The sequence below is a fragment of the Triturus cristatus genome, chromosome 7 (genome assembly GCF_964204655.1).
Source record: "Triturus cristatus chromosome 7, aTriCri1.1, whole genome shotgun sequence".
NCBI classification, from domain to species: Eukaryota; Metazoa; Chordata; class Amphibia; order Caudata; family Salamandridae; genus Triturus; species Triturus cristatus.
The window spans coordinates 1,878,361,264-1,878,383,913 of NC_140590.1; the positions used below are offsets into that span (position 1 = coordinate 1,878,361,264).

At 52.5% G+C, this 22,650-nt stretch overlaps 1 protein-coding gene across 3 annotated transcripts in view; it reads right to left on the reverse strand.

Moving 5' to 3' along the window:
• Nucleotides 1-22,650, reverse strand: part of ZYX (zyxin) — a 158,073-nt gene that overhangs the window by 46,073 nt on the left and 89,350 nt on the right. For all 3 annotated transcript variants that reach the window (XR_014966999.1, XM_085620342.1, XM_085620343.1), the window contains exons 3-5: nt 19,567-19,760; nt 19,281-19,382; nt 10,240-10,983 (exon numbers count right to left, since the gene is read on the reverse strand). Coding sequence is in view for 2 of the 3 variants with exons in the window: in XM_085620342.1 (XP_085476468.1) it covers nt 10,240-10,983; nt 19,281-19,382; nt 19,567-19,760 (1,040 nt within the window). In the remaining variant the exon portion in view is untranslated. The remainder of the gene's footprint in view (nt 1-10,239; nt 10,984-19,280; nt 19,383-19,566; nt 19,761-22,650) is intronic.

Genomic DNA, 22,650 nt, shown 5'->3' on the forward strand with positions numbered 1-22,650 from the left:
TGTGTCCATAGTCCCTGCACTGTGTAATGGAGTACATGAGCTCCCCATCCCTGGAGAGACGCGTCCGCCGTCAGTATTATCTGTGGGACAGGCTCTTGGAACGGTCGGCCCTTGCAAAGGTTTTGTGGATTCCACCAATGCAGTTGTATGACCGACCGCTCACCAACACTAGGTCTTTCAACTGTCCTTGAGCCTGATTCCACTGACGTGCTAAGCACTCCTGAAGCGGGCGCATATGTAGTCTCGCGTGGGGGACTAAGAAGATGCAGGAGGCCATCATGCCTATCAACTGCATGAACACTCGCGCGGGAAGGGAGTGTTGTGGTTTGAACTTTGAAATCAGCATTTGCATGCTGTTGATTCTCACCAAATTTGGCTGAGCTGTGGCCGCCAGAGTGTCTATAGTCGCACCTAGGTACTGTTGTACGTGTGCGGGCTGTAGATGGGATTTTGGGTAATTTAGTGAGAACCCCAGACTGTGAAGGAGGTGAACGGTGCGGGACATGTGGCTGGCACATTGCTGGGCTGACTTCGCTTGAACGAGCCAGTCGTCCAGGTAAGGGTAGACGTGTATGTGCTGTCTCCGTAGATGTGCCGCCACAGTAGCTAGGCACTTTGTAAACACCCGTGGTGCCGTTGTCACGCCGAAGGGAAGGACTTTGAATTGGTAGTGCTGCCCTTGAACAGTGAACCCGAGGTATTTTTTGTGCGATGGGTGAATGGGTATGTGGAAATACGCATCCTTGAGGTCCAGTGTGGCTAGAAAGTCTCCCTGCTTGAGCAGCGGGAGGACTTGCTGTAGAGTGAGCATGTGAAAATGCTCGGAAAGAATGTATCTGTTTAGGGGTCTCAGGTCTAATATAGGTCTGAGTGACCCGTCCTTTTTCGGTATTAAAAAGTACAGGGAGTACACCCCCGTACCTTGCTCGTGGACGGGTACGACCTCTATTGCGCCTTTTAGAAGCATACTTTGCACCTCATGCTGTAAGAGCGTTAAGTGCTCTGAGGACATAGGACGGTTTTTTGGAGCTATTGTGGGTGGAGTGGAGGTTAGTTCTAGACCGTAACCGTATTTGACAATATCTTTGACCCACCTGTCCGTGGTGATGGAGTTCCACTTGGACAGGAACCTTTGTAGCCTTCCCCCGACAGGTGTTATGTGGTCGGGAGGAAGGGAGAGGGCGTCACGGCTTGTTCTTGGGGGAGGACCTGGTGTTGCCGTAGCCGCGTCCTCTGCCCTTTGTACTGGAGCCACGAAATCCACCCCGGGTGTTTTTATCGTAGGTGGTTTGTGTATTGCCCTTGCTGCATGTTTGCTGTGACCCCTGTCCTCTACCTGCTCCTCTATTTCCGGGGCGACGAAAGGAGCCGCTCCGAAAGGACTGAGTCTGGAGAGCCCCCATGGACTTTGCAGTGTCCGTGTCCTTCTTTATTTTCTCTAGGGTGGTGTCAACCTCCGGGCCGAATAAATAGTCGGGGTTGACAGGCTGGTTGAGTATGTTGTTTTGCACCTCAGGTTTGAATCCGGAGATTCGTAACCAGGCATGTCGTCGCAGCATGACGCTAGTGTTTATGGCCCTGGCAGCTGTGTCAGCGGCATCCAGCGCGCACTTGATGGATGCGTTTGTGAGGAGCTGTCCCTCCCTGATGAGGATCTCTGCACCTTCTCTGTATTGGTCAGGGAGATGTTGGATTAGTTGCTCTAATGTGTCGTAGTGCGCTCTATCGTAGCGAGCGAGGAGTGCTTGAGTATTGGCAATGCGCCATATGTTGGCTGCCTGGGCGGCAACCCGTTTGCCAGAGGTCTCTAACACCTTGGACTCTTTGTCCGGGGGAGGAGCGTCACCTGTTTGTGAGTGTGCCCTCTTGCGAGCATTCGCAACGACAATGGAATCCAGAGGTAATTGGCCTCTGATGTAAGTAGGGTCCCCAGGCGCTGATCTGTATTTCTTGTCGATCCTGGGGTTTATCACTCTTGCCCTGGTGGGTTCCTTGAAGATGTCCTTGGCTGGTTTGAGGACACCCTTCAGCATGGGTAGAGTTTTTATATTCCTTTCTGAGGATGCAAAAGTATCCATAAGAAAGTCGTCCTCGACGGTGTCCGAGTGAAGTTGCACCCCATGATTGGCCACAGCACGTTCAATTAGAGCGTTAAACGCTGCCGTGTCCTCTGTGGGAGATGTTTTTGCTCCATAGAGTTGCGGGTCTTGTGCATCCATAGGTGCACCTGGGTCCACAGAGTCATCCCAAGTTTGATCAGGGTCCTGTTGGCCGTCAGGGTCCATGTCTCCGGGGTAGGGGACTTGGTCACCCATGTAGTCCACCAACGCATCCGTGTCGGAGTGTGTGGGAGAGAAGGATTGTGGATCCTGGTAGGGTGAGTGGAAAGGTTCGTAAAGAACTGGTTCTGAAGCCACAGGCAGCTTTCTTTTAAGTGGAATCCTGAAGGAGTCCGAAGCCGGCTCCGAAGTTATTTTCCGTTTGTGGATAATCATCCTGCCGGCGTCGATTAGATGCGATGGAGACGTCTCCGCAGAGCGTTCGGGAGGCGTTATAGTGGTATGGGTCACCTGTGTCCTGATTTGGAACAGTTTCGGGGTCGTGGATGGTGGCAGGCCAAAAGTAATGTTGGCTGGTGTCGAAGAGGCTGCTGGAGCTTTAATTGGTTCGGAGCCCGACGTGTCCTGGAGGACCATTTTCTTTTTGGTGCTTTGCGCAGCAATGGGTCGCGTCTGGAGCGCCCTCGAGTCTTTTGCACCGACCGGTTCTGTTGAGGCGGTCGTGGATTTTTTCGGCGCCGGTGGGTCATCGAGTCGAGGGGCGGGAATGGCCGTCGACTTCTTCGATGAGTGTGGCTTTGGTGTCGCCGTGGAAGCGGTGTGAGACGCAGCAGGCTGTTTGACCTTTGGGGTCGGAGTCGATTGCGTCGGTGCCGGGAGCCGAGCAGGTTTGGTGGTACCGAAGGCCTTCTTCCTTATGTCGACTCCGACGTCGGCCGCTTCGAGTTCGGGACCGAAGTCTCGTTTGGTGCGCTCGGTGCCGATGTGTTTTGCTGGCGTCGAAGGTGTGGAGGGCCTCGATCCGACCAGCGCCACTTTCGGTTTCAATTGAACCAATACAGCTTTCGGTTTCGGTTTTGAAGAAGGGAAACCAGCCGTTTTGGGCATTAATGGCTGCCGCTGAATGTCCGAGGCCGGGCCCGAGGGCGGGGCCGAAGAACTGCGGGATAGGTCTTGGGTAAGGCCCGAAGGCGATCCCTCGACCGGAGCCATAGACTGTTGCACTGGGCTTTCTTCAGTCTGAACGGGTAGGCCTTGCTCGTCACCGGAGCTACTCTCTTCGGCCCCTAAGGCCTCATTGTAGTCTCCTACCTCGGTGTCGTCTTCATCTCTGCGAAAGAGTGTTTCGTCGACGTCTTCCGATCCGGAGTCATGTTCGGAAACGGGACTGGAGGGTAGGTTCTCCACTTCTTCGACATCTTCGGTCTCGGCGTTGAAGATGTCGGCCGGGGCCGGTGCCGCTTGCTGCGCCTCGAGTCTCGCCGCTCGTCGATTCCGTAGAGTCTTCTTGGATCGAAATCTGGCACAGGCCATGCATGTAGATTCGTCGTGATCCGGTGAAAGGCATTTGTTACACACCGGATGGACGTCGACGTGGGGATATTTCGCATTGCATACCGGACACCTCTTGAATGGTGTCCTCGATTCCATCGTTAATGTCGAATCGACGGTCGGGTAAGATGCTAAAGTTTGTTCTGGAAGTTAGTAAACTAACAAAGATAATATCGATACCGATCGAGAACAGTACCGACGCGAACTAAAGGCCTTTTGGCCTGAAAAAAGATTTTCCTAACTTGAGTCAAGATAACACATCCGAACCCAATGGCGGAAAAAAACAATCTGAGGATGGAGAGGATGCCCATGCGCACTGTAGTCCAGGGGAGGAGTCACCTATCCCAGGATACTTCGAAGACTCTTCCAGGACAACAACGTGCAAACATCCGGACCCAACACTAGGCGGCGATCTATGCACAGATATGAATTCAGCAGCCCACATGCCTCGAACCACCACCTTTGGCATGAAATGTGGGTCCGTTCTCATGACGATCCTGTCATTGTGTATTTGTAGGTAGGGCTCTTGGAGTGTGAGCGTTTTTAATTCGGTCACTCTTCATAGTGATGTGATAGCCTCTAAGAAGGCGTTCTTTAGCGGGAGCATCTGCAGTGTTGCTTTATGAATAGGCTCAAATGCTCCCTTCATTAATTGGGTCAGCACTACATTGAGGTTCCATGCCGGAGGTGGCATTCTGTTTGGCGGTGCGATCCTCTTTGCCTCTTCTGGAAATCTCTTCACTACTTGGGAGGTGGAGAAACTCTTCCCCGTTTCTCCTCTTGTGTAAGCCACTATCGCCACTAAGTGCACCCATAGGGATGTGTAGCTTAGTTTATTTTGTAGTAGATGTGTTGGGTACTTCAGTATTGTTGACTCCTTGGTAATCCTGCTCTGTAGATTCTCCCTAATGCACCATTCGGAGAATCTTTTCCACTTTGCTACGTAGCACTTCCTCGTGGTAGGCCTCCTTGCCTCTCTTAGCACCGCCATTGTGCTTGCTGGTAGTTTGAGGTGGGCAAACCAAGTCTTCAGGAGCCATGCCGCTAGGCCGAGGCTCTCTGGCTCTGGGTGTAGCACTCTTCCGTTCTGCATTGTTAACAGGTCCTTTCTTGTGGGGAACCTGTGTGCAGGCGCTTGTGCCATCTCCATAATCTGTGAGAAACAGGTTTGTCTGGCCCACTGCGGTGCTGTCAGTATTAGCGTCATGTTGCTGAATCTGCATTTGTTTAGTACCCAGTGTAGCAGTGGTATCGGTGTCTTTGTGTTGTCTCTTGCTGCACCCCTAGAGATGTAGACTGGGTGTGCATTGGCCCTACTGAGGAGTCACTTGGATGAGGGTTGTTGACCCCCTCTCTGTCCGTTTCCTCTTCCTCGTGCGCGCCCTCGAAAGGATTGTCCTCGGGCTGGTACTGCCAGTTTTGCTGCTGCCGTCCTTGCTGTTGTCCTTGGTTACCTCCTTGGTAACCCTGCTGAAAGGATTGGTGTTGTGCTACAGGTTGGTGAATTCCCCCCACCCGTTGGTCTTCCTGAAGGTGTTCCCCTTCCGATTCCTCTGAACTGCAGTGCCCACATGGACCTAGCGGTCTTCTTTTTTGAGCTGGTTCAGTTTCTCATCAACTGGAGCGCCGAAAAGCTGTTTCCCGTTGAAGGGTGTGTGGGGTATCTTATTTTGTACTTCATTCTTGAAGCCCGAAATCCTCAGCCAGGCATGTCTCCTTTGTTATTCCCAGCATCATCTGCCTGCTTTATGTCTCCGCTGTGTCTAGGGCAGATTTCAGACATGCATTTGCCATGTTCTTTCCCTCCTCTTCCCTCCTTTACCAGGTGGCTCGCCCTTCTCTGGTAGGTGTTTTAGGAGTTCGCCCACTTCTTCCCAGTGCTGGTATGCGTGCCTGTTGATGAGCGCATTGGAATTGGCGATGCACCATTGGATCGCCGCACTCCTCTCCATCTTTCTACCCATCGGGTCAATTCTCCTGCTCTCCTTGTCTGGAGGTGGTCCTGTGTTTGTGGGTATATTTGCCCTCTTCCTAGCCGTGGATGTAATAATTGAATCTGCAGGTACTGATCCCTTAATATACATAGGGTCTTTAGAAGAGTGCTTATATTTTTTCTCAGCTCTTGGGGTTACTGCTTTACACATAGCCGGTTCCTTGAAGGTCTCCTTCCCATGGTCCAGCACACTTGGGAGCATGGGTAGGAACTGACTTCTTGTCTGTGATGGCAACAAAGTCTCTAAGAGGAAGCAGGATTCGGGTTCTCCTCTTCTAGCTGCACTCCATATGTGTCTGCAGCTGTTTTGATGACCTGGTTATCGATCCCAATGCCATCTGGCGGCGAAGGCCTCGAAGGATAAGAATCTACCCCTTCTTCCAGTGATTCGGTGTCGAGCTCCTGCCACTGCTAGTCCTGCGCCTCCGAGTATGTCTAGCCCTGGTAAGTTTGCTAGTCTTCCTCACCTTCGGAGTCGCCGTAGTACAGCACTTCCTCCTCCTGTTCCTCACCCAGTTCCGGTGTCATCAGTGGTTGAATTTCCTCAACGCACATTTTGGCTTCGGGATTCGACGGTATAGTGTACATTTTCATTTTTTCGTCCAAGTCCTTATTGTTTTGCAAGATGCTTGCCATCTCTGCCTCGAGCCTTTTCTTTTTCTTCTCCATCTGGGCGGCGTGTTCGGCATCGAGGGTTTTGGCTTTTCTCTTTGTAGTCGTCGACGTCAAAGTCGTAGCTGCTTTCAGCCCTTCGTTTTTCGACGTCGAAGCATCCTTTTCATAACTGCTCTTAAACGCCTTTCCCCTTTCTTGGGTTTTCACCGTCTGGGAGTCCATTTGGAAGGGACCGACTGACTGGATGTTTGTCCTTGGATACAGTTGTGGACGTCGAGTGTTTTGACGGCAATGCTCCTTTCGAGGACTTTGACTCACTTCTGCTAGTATCAGTGGAGTGCCTGGGGTTCGACGACTTACCTCCTTCGGAGTTTTCTTTTTGACCTCGACTATGGCATCCTCCGGTCCTTCGGCGATGTGGTCTTCTCCACTGGAGAGTCCTAAATCTCAGAGCGATGGAGGGGTCCCCTGCCCCTGCATGCTGTAGTTTGCCTTTGCCTCTCCCTTACTCCGAGTGTTTTTGGAATGAATGCCGCGCAGGCGTTGCAGTCCTCGCTTCGATGATCGAGCGGCAGGCAGAGATTGCAAACCGGGTGTTGGTCCTTTTGCGAGTACTTGTGGTGGCAGTTGGCGCAAAATTTAAAGGGAGTTTTTTCCATCACCGGGCCCAGGGAGCTCCTTGTGTGCGCATTCTCCGTCGAAATTCTCGATGTTCCTTCTCCTATTTCGTCGTGTTCTTACTTGACTTGTAATCCGGTATGTTCTACGGTGATTTCTCGATCTTCCTGTAGATTTTCGATGACTTCTCTCCAAATTTGTGGAGCTCTTTCACTGAGGATCCAGACCCATCGGCTGAAAAAAGAATCTGAAGATGGCGTCGGCGTCACGAAGGACACGGATCCAACCACTAGATGGCGGAATAATGCACAGCATAGTGAATCCAGAAAGATTCACGCTGCAAAACATAGTAGTTCTTTCGTCTGTCTGTATAAGAACGGTCTGTCCCTTCAGCGCTGGGAAGACTGTCTTTAGTTCCAAATAGTTTGCGCTTCACAGCTTCTACAGGGCTCCAGAGACCTCCAACCTTAAGATTACCCATGTGTGCTCCCCAGTCCTTGTTGGACGCATCCATTGTTAAGGCCTCATGAGAGCTGGTAGCTTGTATTGCCGCCATATGTTCACGATTGTCAGGTTCCACCATTCTATGTCCTTCTGACCCCTTGATGTGACAACCACTAGATCCTCCCAGGTCCCCGTGGCTTGCGACCATCAGCAGTAGATCCATTCCTGTACAGGTCGCATGTGCACTCTCGCATGTGGTATGAGGGGACTACATGGCACCATCATGCCCATCAGCTTCACTGATCATGGTCAGAGACTGCCCCTTCCGGGACAGCAGTGTATGCTCTGCTACTGGTGATGTCCTCAGTGCTCCCCCCAGGAACACCTTCACCTGCTCCAGGAGTGGAGATTATTTTTCATCGTTTTAAGGTAAATCCGAGGTTGTGAAGCGTGTGGATGTCTGCATTCTTTCAGGTATTTTTGTTCCCTGTTCATCTTCCCACCCACTCTTGCTTTCCTTCTGTGGTGGTCGCCCAGTTGAACTGGGGGCATTACACCTTTTTTCTGGTTGTGGCCACTATGATGGAGTCTGCCGGTACATTCCCCTTGGAGTACTGGGGGTCATGAGTGGAATGCTTATATTTTTTCTCCACAGAGGAGTAACCTACCTGGCTGCAGCAGGTTCCTTGAAGGCTGTCATGCCCTGGTCTTGGATGCTGGGAGCATGGGCAGGTATAGGTTTGCTATCAATGGTGGCATCGGGGTTTGTCGGAGGAAGCATGATTCCTCCTTCTGTTCTTCTAGCTGGACCTCACATGTACCTGCCGCCCTCTTTATAAGTCCATTGTACATGGACAGGTCATCCGGGGATGAGGGCCTCGAGGGCGAGCTCTCGACTCCTTCCTCGGTGGATTCAGCGTTAAAATCCTGACACTGGCTGTTGAACTGGCCCGATTAATCCATCATGCTAGATTCTGCCTCCTCGTAGTCGAAGAGTTCTTCCTGTTCTTCCTCATGTGGCTATGGAGTCGATGGCGCCTCTATGTCTGGCAAATCTTCTCTCAAGGAAATACGGAATGTCTTGAGGGAGTCATTAAACTCTCTTACGTTGCCAGAGTGTTGCCATTTTGGTCATTGTGTAGGGTTTCCTCTTCAAGCAGTCAGCTCATCTCCTTTACGCCTGCCGGCATCGAGGCTTGCCCCCATCAGTGTCCTTTGGTTGGGACCCATACGGCTCCTTGTGTTTGTGCCAACCTTCCGTCGTGGAGTGTTTCGATGTTGAGGTGGCCTTCGGGGTCTTTGGTTACCTTCCACTTGGTCTTTTTGCATTCCTCACTACTTTCTTTACAGCTTATGCTTTTTCGTTCCTATGGCATCCAGCTCTCCTCCTGTGCTTCAATGTTTTTGTCGTGGCTGCTGGAGAGACCCAGGTCCTTCAGGGATGCGGTGTGCAAGTTGAGTCTTTGGTACGAATTTGGCTTGGAGCAGGCCTCAGTTGCTGACCTCATGCGAATCCCTCTGCATGGAACTTGGGGTGGCAGTTTGGACAGAACTTAAAAAGAGTATTCTCCATGGTTCTCATCGGTCCCTCTCCTCTGCATTCTCCAGCCCGGTGTTCCTCAGCAATGGGGTCCCCTTCCCAGTCTTCTTTTTGTTCTCTGCAGATATTTGAAGAATCTTCGGAGCTCCTCCATTGTTCCAGGGCGCCTCGGACATTACTCAAGGGATGGACTTACCACCAAATACACTCACAAAGAAGAAGAGAAAAAAAAAAGAGGAAAAACAGAAGGCCAAAACACTATTTCAGACCAACCACTAGAATCCAAAAAAGATTTCCTGCTGCAAAACTTGATTAGTCTACAGGGCAAATGTTCATTTCAAGGCAGATGCAGTGGATAGGAATGGGAAGGGACACAACCAGATGTAACACCTACCTCAGACAACACAAATCACCCACATCAGAGACATGCAAGCAAAGAACCCACCTCAGAGACACATGTAAAGTCCCTAACTCCAACACTCTCAGGAAAAGCACCCAACTCAGACACATCCTGTCAAAGCTGCCACCTCAGAGAGACACAAGTAAAGCCCCCCTCGGACACACACAAATAAAGCACCCACCTTGGACACACACAAGTAAAGCACCTACCTCACAAACACAGAAACTGTCCACCTTAGAAACACACAAGTAAAGCACCCACTTCAGAGACACACAAGCAAAATACCAGCTTAGACGCACACAGGAAAGCACCTACATCAGACACATACAAGTAGTACACCCTCCTCAGAGAGACAGATAAACCGTACACCTTAGTTAGAAACACACGAGTTAAGCACCCTCTTCAGACACACAAATCACCTGGTTTAGATACATACTGGAAAAGCACCCACTATCAGACATACACAGGCGGAGCACCCACTTCATACACATACAAGCAAAAAACCCACCACAGTCGCACACAAGTAAAGCACCTACCTCAGGTACACACTAGCAAAGTACCCACCTTCAACTCACACAAGTACAGCACCCACCTCAGACACATATAAAGCCCCTACTACTAACACACAAAGGTACAGCACCCATCTCAGACACACAGATAAACCTTCACCTTAGACGCACACAAGTAAAGCACCCACTTCAGACACAAGCAAATACCCAGCTCAGGCACACAATTCAGAGAGACAGACAAACCAGCTAGCTCAGACACATAAGCAAAGCACCCACCGGAGGCGCACAGAGAGAAGCCACGTAACCAGAGGCAGAGGCAAACAGAGCACACACCATCAACACTTGCACATGACTGCCTCAGGTACCCAGGGGCAGATCACCCATCATGGATCATCACATGGTGGAGTCCGACACTGGAAGGTAGACCAGTCACCACTGACCTTCGGATGCAGGAGTCAAACACCCACAGACAAACCCCATAATTGATGACCAGACTCCATGTTTCTTACCGTGTTGAGGGCAGGATCTGGGGCAAGGACGGGTGGACGAGGTTTCTCCTGCACCATCGGGCGCTCCTTCTGCTGGACGTAGGAGAATCCCGGGGACTGCGCTGCAGGAGCGGGTCTGGCTGTGGGCCCTGAGGCTGCGGGGACCTGAGAGGGGCCCCTGGGAAGGGAGGGTGCGGCTGGGGAGGAGAAGGCTGCACCGGTAGGCAGTGGCTTCACCGAGTGACCAGGAGCAGGAGGGGCGACAGCAGATTTAGCGGGACCTGTGCCGCTGGAGCCGGAGAATTTGGCTCCCAACTGCGGGGGCCCGGGGCCAAACTTTGGAGGCGTCTGAAAGGTAGGGGGGCCAGAGTGTGGAGCCACTGGAGGGGGGAATGGAGTTGGAGCTGTGGGATTCAACACAGGAGCTGGGAGGGGAGGGGCTGCAGGAGGCATTAGGGCAGAAGGGGGTGTTGGGGCAGGGGGCACTGGGGCAGAAGTGGGCCCTGGGGCATGTGGGGGTGTTGGCACAGGGGACTTGGAGATTACTGGCACTTGCACTGGAGCGAATTTCTGCTGGGGGCGAGCAGCCCAGGGGGCAGAGGGCGAGGGCTGTGGTGGCAGGGGGGGAGGGGGGTCCACCAGCGGCACCTTGGGGGTAAAGCTGGCTGGTTTGGGGCTGAACTTGGTTGGGAAGCTGGTGGCTGCAGGTGGCACTTTAGGGGGTGTATTAGTTGCTCCCGGGGGTGCAGTTGTATCCAGGGTCACCTGCAAGAGAAGAGTGGTCAGCATGACATTCCTACCTCTCACCACTAGAGGGCACCATTGTATTCATTTAGCTACAGTCTCTAGGAGGCCCATATCCTGTTTCCACAGCTCTCTATGGGACCCATGTCCTCGTGTCCACAGCTCTCCCTCTATGGGGCCCATGTCCTCATGTCCACAGCTTACTATGGGGCCAATGTCCTCGTGTCCACAGCTCTCACTCTTTGGGGCCCATGTCCTTGTGTACACAGCTCTCTCTCTATGGGGCCCATGTTCTTGTGTCCACAGCTCTCTATGGGGCCTTGTCCTCGTGTCCACAGCTCTCTTTGGGGCCCATGTCCTTGTGTACACAGCTCTCTCTCTAGGAGGCCAATAACCTTGTGTACACAGCTCTCTATAGGGCCCATGTCCTTGTGTCCACAGCTCGCTACCTCTATGGGGGCCATGTCCTTGTATACACAGCTGTTTACTTGTGTCCACATCTCTCTATGGGGCCCATGTCCTTGTGTCCACATCTCTCTATGGGGCCCATGTCCTTGTGTCCACAGCTCTCTATGGGGCCCATGTCCTTGTGTCCACAGCTCTCTATGGGGCCCATGTCCTTGTGTCCACAGCTCTCTATGGGGCCCATGTCCTTGTGTCCACAGCTCTCTATGGGGCCCATGTCCTAGTGTCCAGAGCCCTCTATGGGGCCCATGTCCTAGTGTCCAGAGCCCTCTATGGGGCCCATGTCCTAGGGTCCACAGCTCTCTATGGGGCCCATGTCCTTGTGTCCACAGCTCTCTATGGGGCCCATGTCCTTGTGTCCACAGCTCTCTATGGGGCCCATGTCCTTGTGTCCACAGCTCTCTATGGGGCCCATGTCCTTGTGTCCACAGCTCTCTATGGGGCCCATGTCCTTGTGTCCACAGCTCTCTATGGGGCCCATGTCCTTGTGTACACAGCTCTCTCTCTCTATGGGGGCCATGTCCTTGTGTACACAGCTCTCTCTATATGGGGCCCATGTTCTTGTGTCCACAGCTCTCTATGGGGCCTTGTCCTCGTGTCCACAGCTCTCTATGCGGCCCATGTCCTTGTGTACACAGCTCTCTCTCTATGGGGCCCATGTCCTTGTGTACACAGCTCTCTCTCTCTATGGGGCCCATGTCCTTGTGTCCACAGCTCTCTATGGGGCCCATGTCCTTGTGTCCACATCTCTCTCTATGGGGCCCATGTCCTTGTGTCTACAGCTCTCTCTGTGGGGCCCATGTCCTTGTGTCCATAGCCCTCTATGGGGCCCATGTCCTTGTGTCCATAGCCCTCTATGGGGCCCATGTCTGTGCGTCCACAGCTCTCTATGGGCCCGTGTCCTTTTGTCCACAGCCCTCTGAGTCTATGAGTTTGAAGAGCAGGTGTATGAAGCCCTCAGTGCTGTTCATCAATGTTCAATCTTGAAGGAAAGCGCTATGAAGTCCTCCAATAGTCATGACGGTCGTAGAGCCTGATAGAGGGTGCACAAGGTCTCTCAATATTCATTGTTTTTGTGATGCCAGGGGAGGGTCGTGAAGTCCTACAGTGTCACTCTGAGTGCATAAAAGGACTACGACCCCCCTCAGCTGCTCCTCGACCTGCAATAGTCACCCTAGATGTAGATCTGAAGACACTGTGTACACGGTCCTGCTAGAATCATCGTAGACATGAGGATGGGAAGGATAATGCCACTTACCCAGTAAGCATCTGTTCTTGGCATGTAGAGCTGTAGATTCACATGCTTTGAATACTCCTGCCATCTAGTGTTGGGTCCGGATGTTTGGAAGTTGTTTTTCTTCAAAGTCGTCTTTCCTGTCACGAGGTAGGTGACTCCTCCTTTCGGTGATAGTGCTCATGGGCATGGACTCCATTGTTAGGTTGTTTTCCCGCAGAGGGTGATAATGGAGTGAGTGTAGCAAAGAGATGTCCATGCGTACGTAATGTGAATAATAAGAACTGGTACAACTACAGGTGTCCGGGGAGGCGGGTGGGCGCATGTGAATCTACAGCTCTACATGCCAAGAACAGATGCCTACTGGTAAGTAACATTATCCGTTCGAGTCATGTGAGCTGTAGATACACATGCTTTGCATAGACTATGAAGCACTATACTGCCAAAGCGGGGGCGAACCTGTAGATGTTGTTTGGAATAGCGTTTTAAGTACTGCTTGGCCTACATTAGCTTATTGTCATGCTAACACATCCACACAATAATGTCTGGTAAATGTTTGTGGTGTAGCTGCCTTACATAGGTCAACCATGGGAATGTTGCCTAAAAAGGCTACTGAAGCCCCTCCTTTGCGAGTGGAATGCACTCCAGGGAATATGGATAAAGTGATTTTAGCTTTAGCGTAGCATGTCTGAATGCATTTAACAATCCATCTTTCAATACTAGATTTAGAGATGGGATCGCCTTTGTGATGTGGAGCAAATGCAACAATCCATTGTTTTGTGAAAGTCTCTTTCCTTATCTGTGTGTAAAGTAAAGCTCTTAACGTCAAGCGTGTGGAGAGCGTGTTCTGAAGGAAAGAAGACTGGTAACTCAACCAATTGGTTTATGTGAAGAGCAGAAACCACTTTGGGGAGGAATTCAGGGTTGGTGCAGAGAACTATCCTGTCTTTGTGTAGCTGAAAGAGGGGTTCTTCCAAGGTTAATGCCTGTATCTCCCCAACTCTCCTCAATGAGGCGACTGCAATGACGAAAGCAACTTTCCATGGAAGGAACTACAAGGGGCATTTATGCAATGGTTCAAAAGGTGGACCCATGAGCCTCGTAAGGACGATGTTGAGATCCCACACTGGGGAAGGAGGAATCCTTGGAGGTATTACTCTTTTCAATCCCTCCATGGTGGCAGATGTTGCCTGTTCTGCAAACATGCAGCTATCTCGGTCAGATGCAAACAAATAGATGTATGATCTAGTCCAGTTTCCTGCAAGTGTAACAGGTAACCGATAATGTTTTGAATAGAAGCATCCTGAGGATTGAGTTTGTTGTTATTACAGTAGACAACAAATCTTTTCCACTTTGCTGCGCATCAGGCTCTGGTGGCGGGCTTTTTTGCTTCTTTTAGAATATTCATGCAGTCTGGTGGTAGATTTAAATAACCAAACTATGACTTCAGGAGCCAGATCGCTAAATTCAGTTCCTTGGGATTTGGATGTCTGATTTCTCCACGGTTCTGTGTGAGGAGCCTGGAGGAGAGGTGCAGCTTTTGATGTGAACCAGTGACCGCTCCAACAGGGTGGTGTACCATGGTTGACGCGCCCATGTGGGAGCTGCTAGGATTAGTGTGAGGGAAGTTTCCGAACCACCCACTGAATGAGCGGGAGAGGTGGAAAAGCGTAGGCAAAGATCCCTGAGCAGTTCATCCATAGGGCATTGCCCATTGAGAGCGGGTGTAGGAACCTGGAGCCGAAGCTGGGGCATTTTGCGTTTTCTGCTGTGGCAAACAAGTCTATTTGTGGGAATCCCCATTGTTGAAAGTATGGAAGGTGAACTTGGGGATGGAGTTCCCAATCGTGAATTTACTGCCTCTTTCTGCAGAGGAGGACGGTACTCAGATTGTTCACTTCTGGGAGGTGTTCTGCCAGAAGATAAATCTTGTGATGGATTGCCCAATTCCAAATGGCGTGAGCGAGACTCGACAGTTGGAGTGTGTCCCTCCCCGATTGCTGTCATGTTGTCCGTTCCGAATAGGACAGATTTGCCCATGAGGTGAGTTTGAAACGCTTTGAGGGCTAGAAAACCTGCTAGAAGCTCTAGATAGTGGATGTGGAGGCTTTTGTGATTGTTGCTCCGCAGGCCTTGCATTGTGTAATCTGCGAAACGAGCCCCCCCCAACCCATCAGAGATGCGTCTGCTGTGAGCACGATCTGTGGAATTGGGTCGATGAAAGCCCATCCTTTTGACAAGTTTCTTGGGTTCCTCCCTTGCAGAGAGCGATGGGTATGGTCATCTACCAACACTAGATCGGTTCATTGACGCTGCGACTGATTCCACTGACGTGCCAAGCACTCTTGCAGGAGACGCATGTGGAGTCTTGCATGGGGTACAATTGCAATGCAAGACGCCATCATTCCCAGCAGTTGCATGAAGACTCTCGCAGGTAAGGCTTGGGTGGACTGAAAATGTAGAATACGAGCCTGAATGTTCTGAATTATGGCCACACTGGAAGAGGCTCGAGCTTTGACTGTGTCTGGAGTGGCTCCTAGGTAAGACTGCATCTGCGAAGGATGCAGGTGAGATATTTGTGCATTGACCATGAAGCCCAGTTGATGAAGTAGGAATATTGTGATCTGAGTGTGTCTAAGACAGTTTTGGTGAGTGCGTGCTTTGATGAGCCAGTAATCCAGATAGGGGAAGACGTGAATATGCGGTCTTCTGCGATGAGCCACGACTGAAGCAGACATTTGGTAAAAAATGGGCACTGTAGTCACCGCCAAAGGGAAGTACTTTGAATTGGCAATGCTTGCCCGCGATCACAAATCTGAGATATTTGTGAGGAGCTGGATGAATTGGCACATGAAAATGCCTTTTGTAAAAGTGGCAGAACCTGTTGAAGGGTCACCATGTGAAAGTGCTCCGACAGTATGTAGCGGTTTAGCGCTCTCAGATCCAGAATAGCTCTTAGGAAACCGTCCTTTTTGGGGATGATAAAGCACAGAGTGAACCCCTGAGCCCTGGTACTGTATTGGAGCTGGCTCTGCTGTCCTTTTAGTAAGAGAGATTGCCCTTCCTGTTGGAGCAAGTGTATGTGTTGTGGAGATAACTTGTGTGTTCAAGGTGGAATGTTTGGGGGATTGGTGGTAGGCTCCAGGCAATAACCATGTTGGATAATTCCAAGCACCCATTTGTCCGTTGTTATAGACTGCCAAATGGGGAGGAATTACTGAAGTCTTCCCCCGACAGGTGTGATATAATTGGGGCGGAAGCGTAGGCAAGTCACTGTTTGTTGGGGGAAGGAGTGTTTCGGGCTGTGTTGCCTTTACCCCTACCCATAAAGTTGTTCCCTCTGTAAACTCCACGGAAAAATACCCTCGAGGGAGAGGACTGGTTGTTACCTTTGTAGGTGGATGTAAGTGTAGACCTCTCAAGCCGCAGTGTCAGCAGCATCTAGAGCCCGCCTTCAGGAGGAATGAGCTTACCCTCATTTACCAAATCGTGCTTGTCTGGGAGATATTGAAGCAATTGCTCCATTTCATCCCAGCGTGCCCTGTCGTACCGTGCTAGAAGGCCCTACGTGTTTGCAATGCGCCATTGGTTTGCAGCCTGAGCAGCTATGCACTCGCCAGAAGCGTCTATTAATTTATACTTAATCTGGTGGGGGAGCGTCTCCTGATGTTTGGGAATTAGCCCATTTACGTGCATTAGACACAACTAGCGAATCTAGTGGCAAATGGCCTGTGATAAATACTGGGTCTGTTGGGGAGACTTTATACTTTGTCAACCCTAGGAGTCAAGATGTGTGCTCGTACTGGGTCCTTAAAAATTTCATCAGCATGCATCATCATGCCCTTAAGCATAGGAAGTGTTTGTGACGGCCTACGTGTGGATGCTAAAGTCTCAAACAAAAGATATTTTTCTAATGATTCTTTGTGCAAATTACACACTGTGTGAGAATCAGTGCGCGGATACTTCATGTGGCACTGAGGGCAGATTTTGAACAGTGTCCGGTCTATTGGCAGGGAGCTAATCCGACGCGGTTAGGCACGAAGGCCATCCACAAAGCTTTCTCATCGAAAAGTCGATTCCATGGACCGAAATGATATGCGGACTAATAGGAACGTCTACGAAACAATACCGTCGAGGGTAGAGAGGATTGCACGTCGATGGGAACCCGAAGAACGGTTTTGGACCGGAGTGCAGCAATATACGTCCAAACCGAATGGCGGGAAAAAAAAAAAAATGGAGACTATGACCATGCACACTATCGCCAAAAGGAGGATTCACCTTACCTCGTGACTAGGAAAGACTTCTTCAAAGAAAAACAACTTACAAACATCCGGACCCAACACTAGATGGCAGGCTTATGCCATGCATGTGTATCTACAGCACACATGCCTCAAACAGAAAGTCTACGCAGTCCTACAACAGGTATACCTAATGTAGAGTCGAAGAGATGGTTATAATGCCCTACCATAGTCAGTGTGGATGTAGGGTGGAAGAGAAGGTCCACAAAGTCCTACAACGTGTATACTGGATGTAGAGTCAAACAGACGGTTACAATATCCTACCATAGGCATGGTGGATGTAGGGTGGAAAAGAAGGTTTACAAAGTCCTACAACATGCATACCAGATGTAGGGTCAAAGAGACGCCTACAATGTCCCACCGTAGTCAATGTGGATGAAGGGTAATAGAGAAGATCCACGAAGTCCTACAACAGGTCTTCTTGATGTAGAGTCAAAGAGCGTCTCACGACATCATACCATATTCTTAGTAGATGTGGAGAATGTCTACGAGGAGCTACAGCGCTCATAGCAGATGCACAGTCTGAAGGACAGGTGCACAAAGCCTGTAAATGTACAGTCTGAAGGACAGGTGTACAAAGCCTGTAAATGTACAGTCTGAAGGACAGGTGCACAAAGCCTGTAAATGCAGTCAGAAGGACAGGTGTAGAGAGCCGGTAAATGTACAGTCTGAAGGACAGGTGTACAAAGCCTGTAAATGTACAGTCTGAAGGACAGGTGCACAAAGCCTGTAAATGCAGTCAGAAGGACAGGTGTAGAGAGCCGGTAAATGTACAGTCTGAAGGACAGGTGTACAAAGCCGGTAAATGCACAGTCTGAAGGACAGGTGTACAGAGCCTGTAATTGTAAAGTCTGAAGGACAGGTGTAGAGCGCCTGTAAATGTACAGTCTGAAGGACAGGTGTACAGACCCTGTAAATTTACAGTCTGAAGGACAGGTGTACAAACCCTGTAAATGCAGTTAGGACAGGTGTACAAAGCCTGTAAATGTACAGTCTGAAGGACAGGTGTACAAAGCCTGTAAATGCAGTTAGGACAGGTGTACAAAGCCTGTAAATGTACAGTCTGAAGGACAGGTGTACAAAGCCTGTAAATGTACAGTCTGTAGGACAGGTGTACAGAGCCTGTAAATGTACAGTCTGTAGGACAGGTGTACAGAGCCTATAAATGTGCAGTTTGAAGGACAGGTGTAGAGAGCCTGTAAATGTACAGTCTGAAGGACAGGTGTACACAGCCTGTAAATGCAGTCTGAAGGACAGGTGTAGAGACCCTGTAAATGTACAGTCTGAAGGACAGGTGTACAGAGCCTGTAAATGTACAGTCTACAGGACAGGTGTACAGAGCCTGTAAATTTACAGTCTGAAGGACAGGTGTACAAAGCCTATAAATGCAGTCTGAAGGACAGGTGTAGAGAGCCTGTAAATGTACAGTCTGAAGGACAGGTGCACAAAGCCTGTAAATGTACAGTCTGAAGGACAGGTGTACAAAGCCTGTAAATGTACAGTCTGAAGGACAGGTGTAGAGAGCTGGTAAATGTACAGTCTGAAGGACAGGTGTACAAAGCCGGTAAATGCACAGTCTGAAGGACAGGTGTAGAGAGCCGGTAAATGTACAGTCTGAAGGACAGGTGTACAGAGCCTGTAAATGTACAGTCTGAAGGACAGGTGTACAAAGCCTGTAAATGTACAGTCTGAAGGACAGGTGTAGAGCGCCTGTAAATGTACAGTCTGAAGGACAGGTGTACAAAGCCTGTAAATGCTCAGTCTGAAGGACAGGTGCACAAAGCCTGTAAATGTACAGTCTGAAGGACAGATGGACTGAGCCTGTAAATGCTCAGTCTGAAGGACAGGTGTAGAGAGCCTGTACAGTGGCTCATAAGTGTACAGTCTGAAGAGAGGTTCTAGTGGTCCTATAAAAGGCCTCATGAATGTACACCCAGAAGTAAAGGTCTGTGAGGTCCTACCACAGTCCATGTACACTCCGAGGTGAGGGTCTGCGCGTCGATGTTTTAGTAAGAGTGGGCATGAGGCAGTTTGGCAGGAGCACATAGGACAGGAAGAGAGAAGCGCTCCTTGAACAGCATCTTCTGGGAGTGTCCGTGAGGGTGGTGGTTTGTCAGGGGTGGCCTTTAAGGACAGGCTTGTGCGTGGTGATGGGCACGGGCCCTGTAGGTTGGCCGGACCCTCTCTGGGAGCAGGTGTTGACTGGTCCTGGCTGAAAAGTAACTATTTCAAGCACGAGCGTGTAGGAGGTTCAAGCAGACGTCAATGGTAGAGCCCCCCCCCTCAACTCCCCCACCCCCCCATGATGCTCAGTCACTTACCCGCGAGCGGAAAGGGTCTTTGGCCTCCATGTCGGCCAGCATGCTGGCGAAGGAGTCAATGTCCCGATCAATGCTGTTGAGTTGAGGGCGCGGCGGGGGGTCCTGTGGAACAGCAGGGTGAGGACAGAGTGGTTAGGGTTGGGAGCACCCCAACATTTCACCAACATCACATGTGAAGCCCATTTGCTTCTCCTGGTTACCTGTCCCCCAAGAGTCCACTCTCATCAGAGCCCCTTCACTCACAACCATCACCACCCGCATCCATCCCTCAGCCCCCCAAACGCACCTGTATTGAGATTGTGACTGCGGCTGGGGGTCCTGCATCCACAGCAGGCGGGGGCGGCGAAGGGAAGACCTCCTCCGGTGCAGGCGGGAAAGGCTCCTCGAAGGCTGGAGGCGGCGGTGGTGGTGGAAAGGCACTGGTGGGTGAGCCCACGCCATCGTCATCACCCAGGGGTGGGGGTGGAGGCAGCGGCAGATCTAGGATGAAAAGAGGACAGAGGGTCAGGGTGGAGGGTACCCTGAGGCAGAGAATCAGGGTGGAGGGTACCCAGAGGGTTAGGATGGAGGGTACCCAGAGGGTCAGGGTGGAGGGTACCCAGAGGGTCAGGGTGGAGGGTACCCAGAGGGTCAGGGTGGAGGGTACCCAGGGGACAGAGGGTCAGGGTAGAGGGTACCCGGAGGACAGAGGGTCAGGGTAGAGGGTCAGAGTGGAGGGTACCCAGAGGACAGAGGGTCAGGGTAGAGGGTCAGAGTGGAGGGTACCCAGAGGACAGAGGGTCAGGGTGGAGGGTACCCAGGGGACAGAGGGTCAGGGTAGAGGGTACCCGGTGGACAGAGGATCAGGGTAGAGGGTCAGAGTGGAGGGTACCCGGAGGACAGAGGGTCAGGGTAGAGGGTCAGAGTGGAGGGTACCCAGAGGACAGAGGGTCAGGGTAGAGGGTCAGAGTGGAGGGTACCCAGAGGACAGAGGGTCAGGGTAGAAGGTCAGAGTGGAGGGTACCCAGAGGACAGAGGGTCAGGGTAGAGGGTCAGAGTGGAGGGTACCCAGAGGACAGAGGATCAGGGTAGAGGGTCAGAGTGGAGGGTACCCAGAGGACAGAGGGTCAGGGTAGAGGGTCAGAGTGGAGGGTACCCAGAGGACAGAGTGTCAGGGTAGAGGGTCAGAGTGGAGGGTACCCAGAGGACAGAGGGTCAGGGTAGAGGGTACCCGGTGGACAGAGGGTCAGGGTAGAGGGTCAGAGTGGAGGGTACCCGGTGGACAGAGGGTCGGGGTAGAGGGTACCCGGAGGACAGAGGGTCGGGGTAGAGGGTACCCGGTGGACAGAGGGTCGGGTGGAGGGTACCTGGGGGACAGAGGGTCAGGGTGGAGGGTCGGAGTGGAGGGTACCCGGAGGACAGATGGTCAGAGTGGAGGGTACCCTGGGGACAGAGGGTCAGGGTGGAGGGTACCCAGAGGGTCAGGGTAGAGGGTCCGAGTGGAGGGTACCCGGAGGACAGAGAATCAGGGTGGAGGGTACACAGAGAATCAGGGTGGAGGGTACCCAGAGGGTCAGGGTGGAGGGTACCCAGAGGGTCAGGGTGGAGGGTACCCAGAGGGTCAGGGTGGAGGGTACCCAGAGGGTCAGGGTGGAGGGTACCCAGAGGGTCAGGGTGGAGGGTACCCAGAGGGTCAGGGTGGAGGGTACCCAGAGGGTCAGGGTGGAGGGTACCCGGGGGACAGAGGGTCGGGTGGAGGGTACCCGGGGGACAGAGGGTCGGGTGGAGGGTACCCAGGGGACAGAGGGTCAGGGTGGAGGGTCGGAGTGGAGGGTACCCGGAGGACAGATGGTCAGAGTGGAGGGTACCCGGAGGACAGATGGTCAGAGTGGAGGGTACCCGGAGGACAGATGGTCAGAGTGGAGGGTACCCGGAGGACAGATGGTCAGGGTGGAGGGTACCCAGAGGGTCAGGGTGGAGGGTACCCAGAGGGTCAGGGTGGAGGGTACCCAGAGGGTCAGGGTGGAGGGTACCCAGAGGGTCAGGGTGGAGGGTACCCAGAGGGTCAGGGTGGAGGGTACCCGGGGGACAGAGAGTCAGAGTGGAGGGTACCTAGAGGACAGAGTCAGAGTGGAGGGTACCTAGAGGACAGAGTCAGAGTGGAGGGTACCCAGAGGACAGAGTCAGAGTGGAGGGTACCCAGAGGACAGAGTCAGAGTGGAGGGTACCCGGAGGACAGATGGTCAGGGTGGAGGGTACCCGGAGGACAGATGGTCAGAGTGGAGGGTACCCGGAGGACAGATGGTCAGGGTGGAGGGTACCCAGAGGGTCAGGGTGGAGGGTACCCAGAGGGTCAGGGTGGAGGGTACCCAGAGGGTCAGGGTGGAGGGTACCCAGAGGGTCAGGGTGGAGGGTACCCAGAGGGTCAGGGTGGAGGGTACCCGGGGGACAGAGAGTCAGAGTGAAGGGTACCCAGAGGACAGAGTCAGAGTGGAGGGTACCTAGAGGACAGAGTCAGAGTGGAGGGTACCCAGAGGACAGAGTCAGAGTGGAGGGTACCCAGAGGACAGAGTCAGAGTGGAGGGTACCCGGAGGACAGAGGGTCAGGGTGGAGGGTACCTGGGGGACAGAGGGTCAGGGTGGAGGGTCGGAGTGGAGGGTACCCGGAGGACAGATGGTCAGAGTGGAGGGTACCCTGGGGACAGAGGGTCAGGGTGGAGGGTACCCAGAGGGTCAGGGTAGAGGGTCCGAGTGGAGGGTACCCGGAGGACAGAGAATCAGGGTGGAGGGTACACAGAGAATCAGGGTGGAGGGTACCCAGAGGGTCAGGGTGGAGGGTACCCAGAGGGTCAGGGTGGAGGGTACCCAGAGGGTCAGGGTGGAGGGTACCCAGAGGGTCAGGGTGGAGGGTACCCAGAGGGTCAGGGTGGAGGGTACCCAGAGGGTCAGGGTGGAGGGTACCCAGAGGGTCAGGGTGGAGGGTACCCAGAGGGTCAGGGTGGAGGGTACCCGGGGGACAGAGGGTCGGGTGGAGGGTACCCAGGGGACAGAGGGTCAGGGTGGAGGGTCGGAGTGGAGGGTACCCGGAGGACAGATGGTCAGAGTGGAGGGTACCCGGAGGACAGATGGTCAGGGTGGAGGGTACCCAGAGGGTCAGGGTGGAGGGTACCCAGAGGGTCAGGGTGGAGGGTACCCAGAGGGTCAGGGTGGAGGGTACCCAGAGGGTCAGGGTGGAGGGTACCCAGAGGGTCAGGGTGGAGGGTACCCAGAGGGTCAGGGTGGAGGGTACCCTGAGGACAGAGGGTCAGATTGGAGGGAGGACAGAGGGTCAGATCGGAGGGTACCCAGAGGGTCAGGGTGGAGGGTACCCGGGGGACAGAGGGTAGAGTGG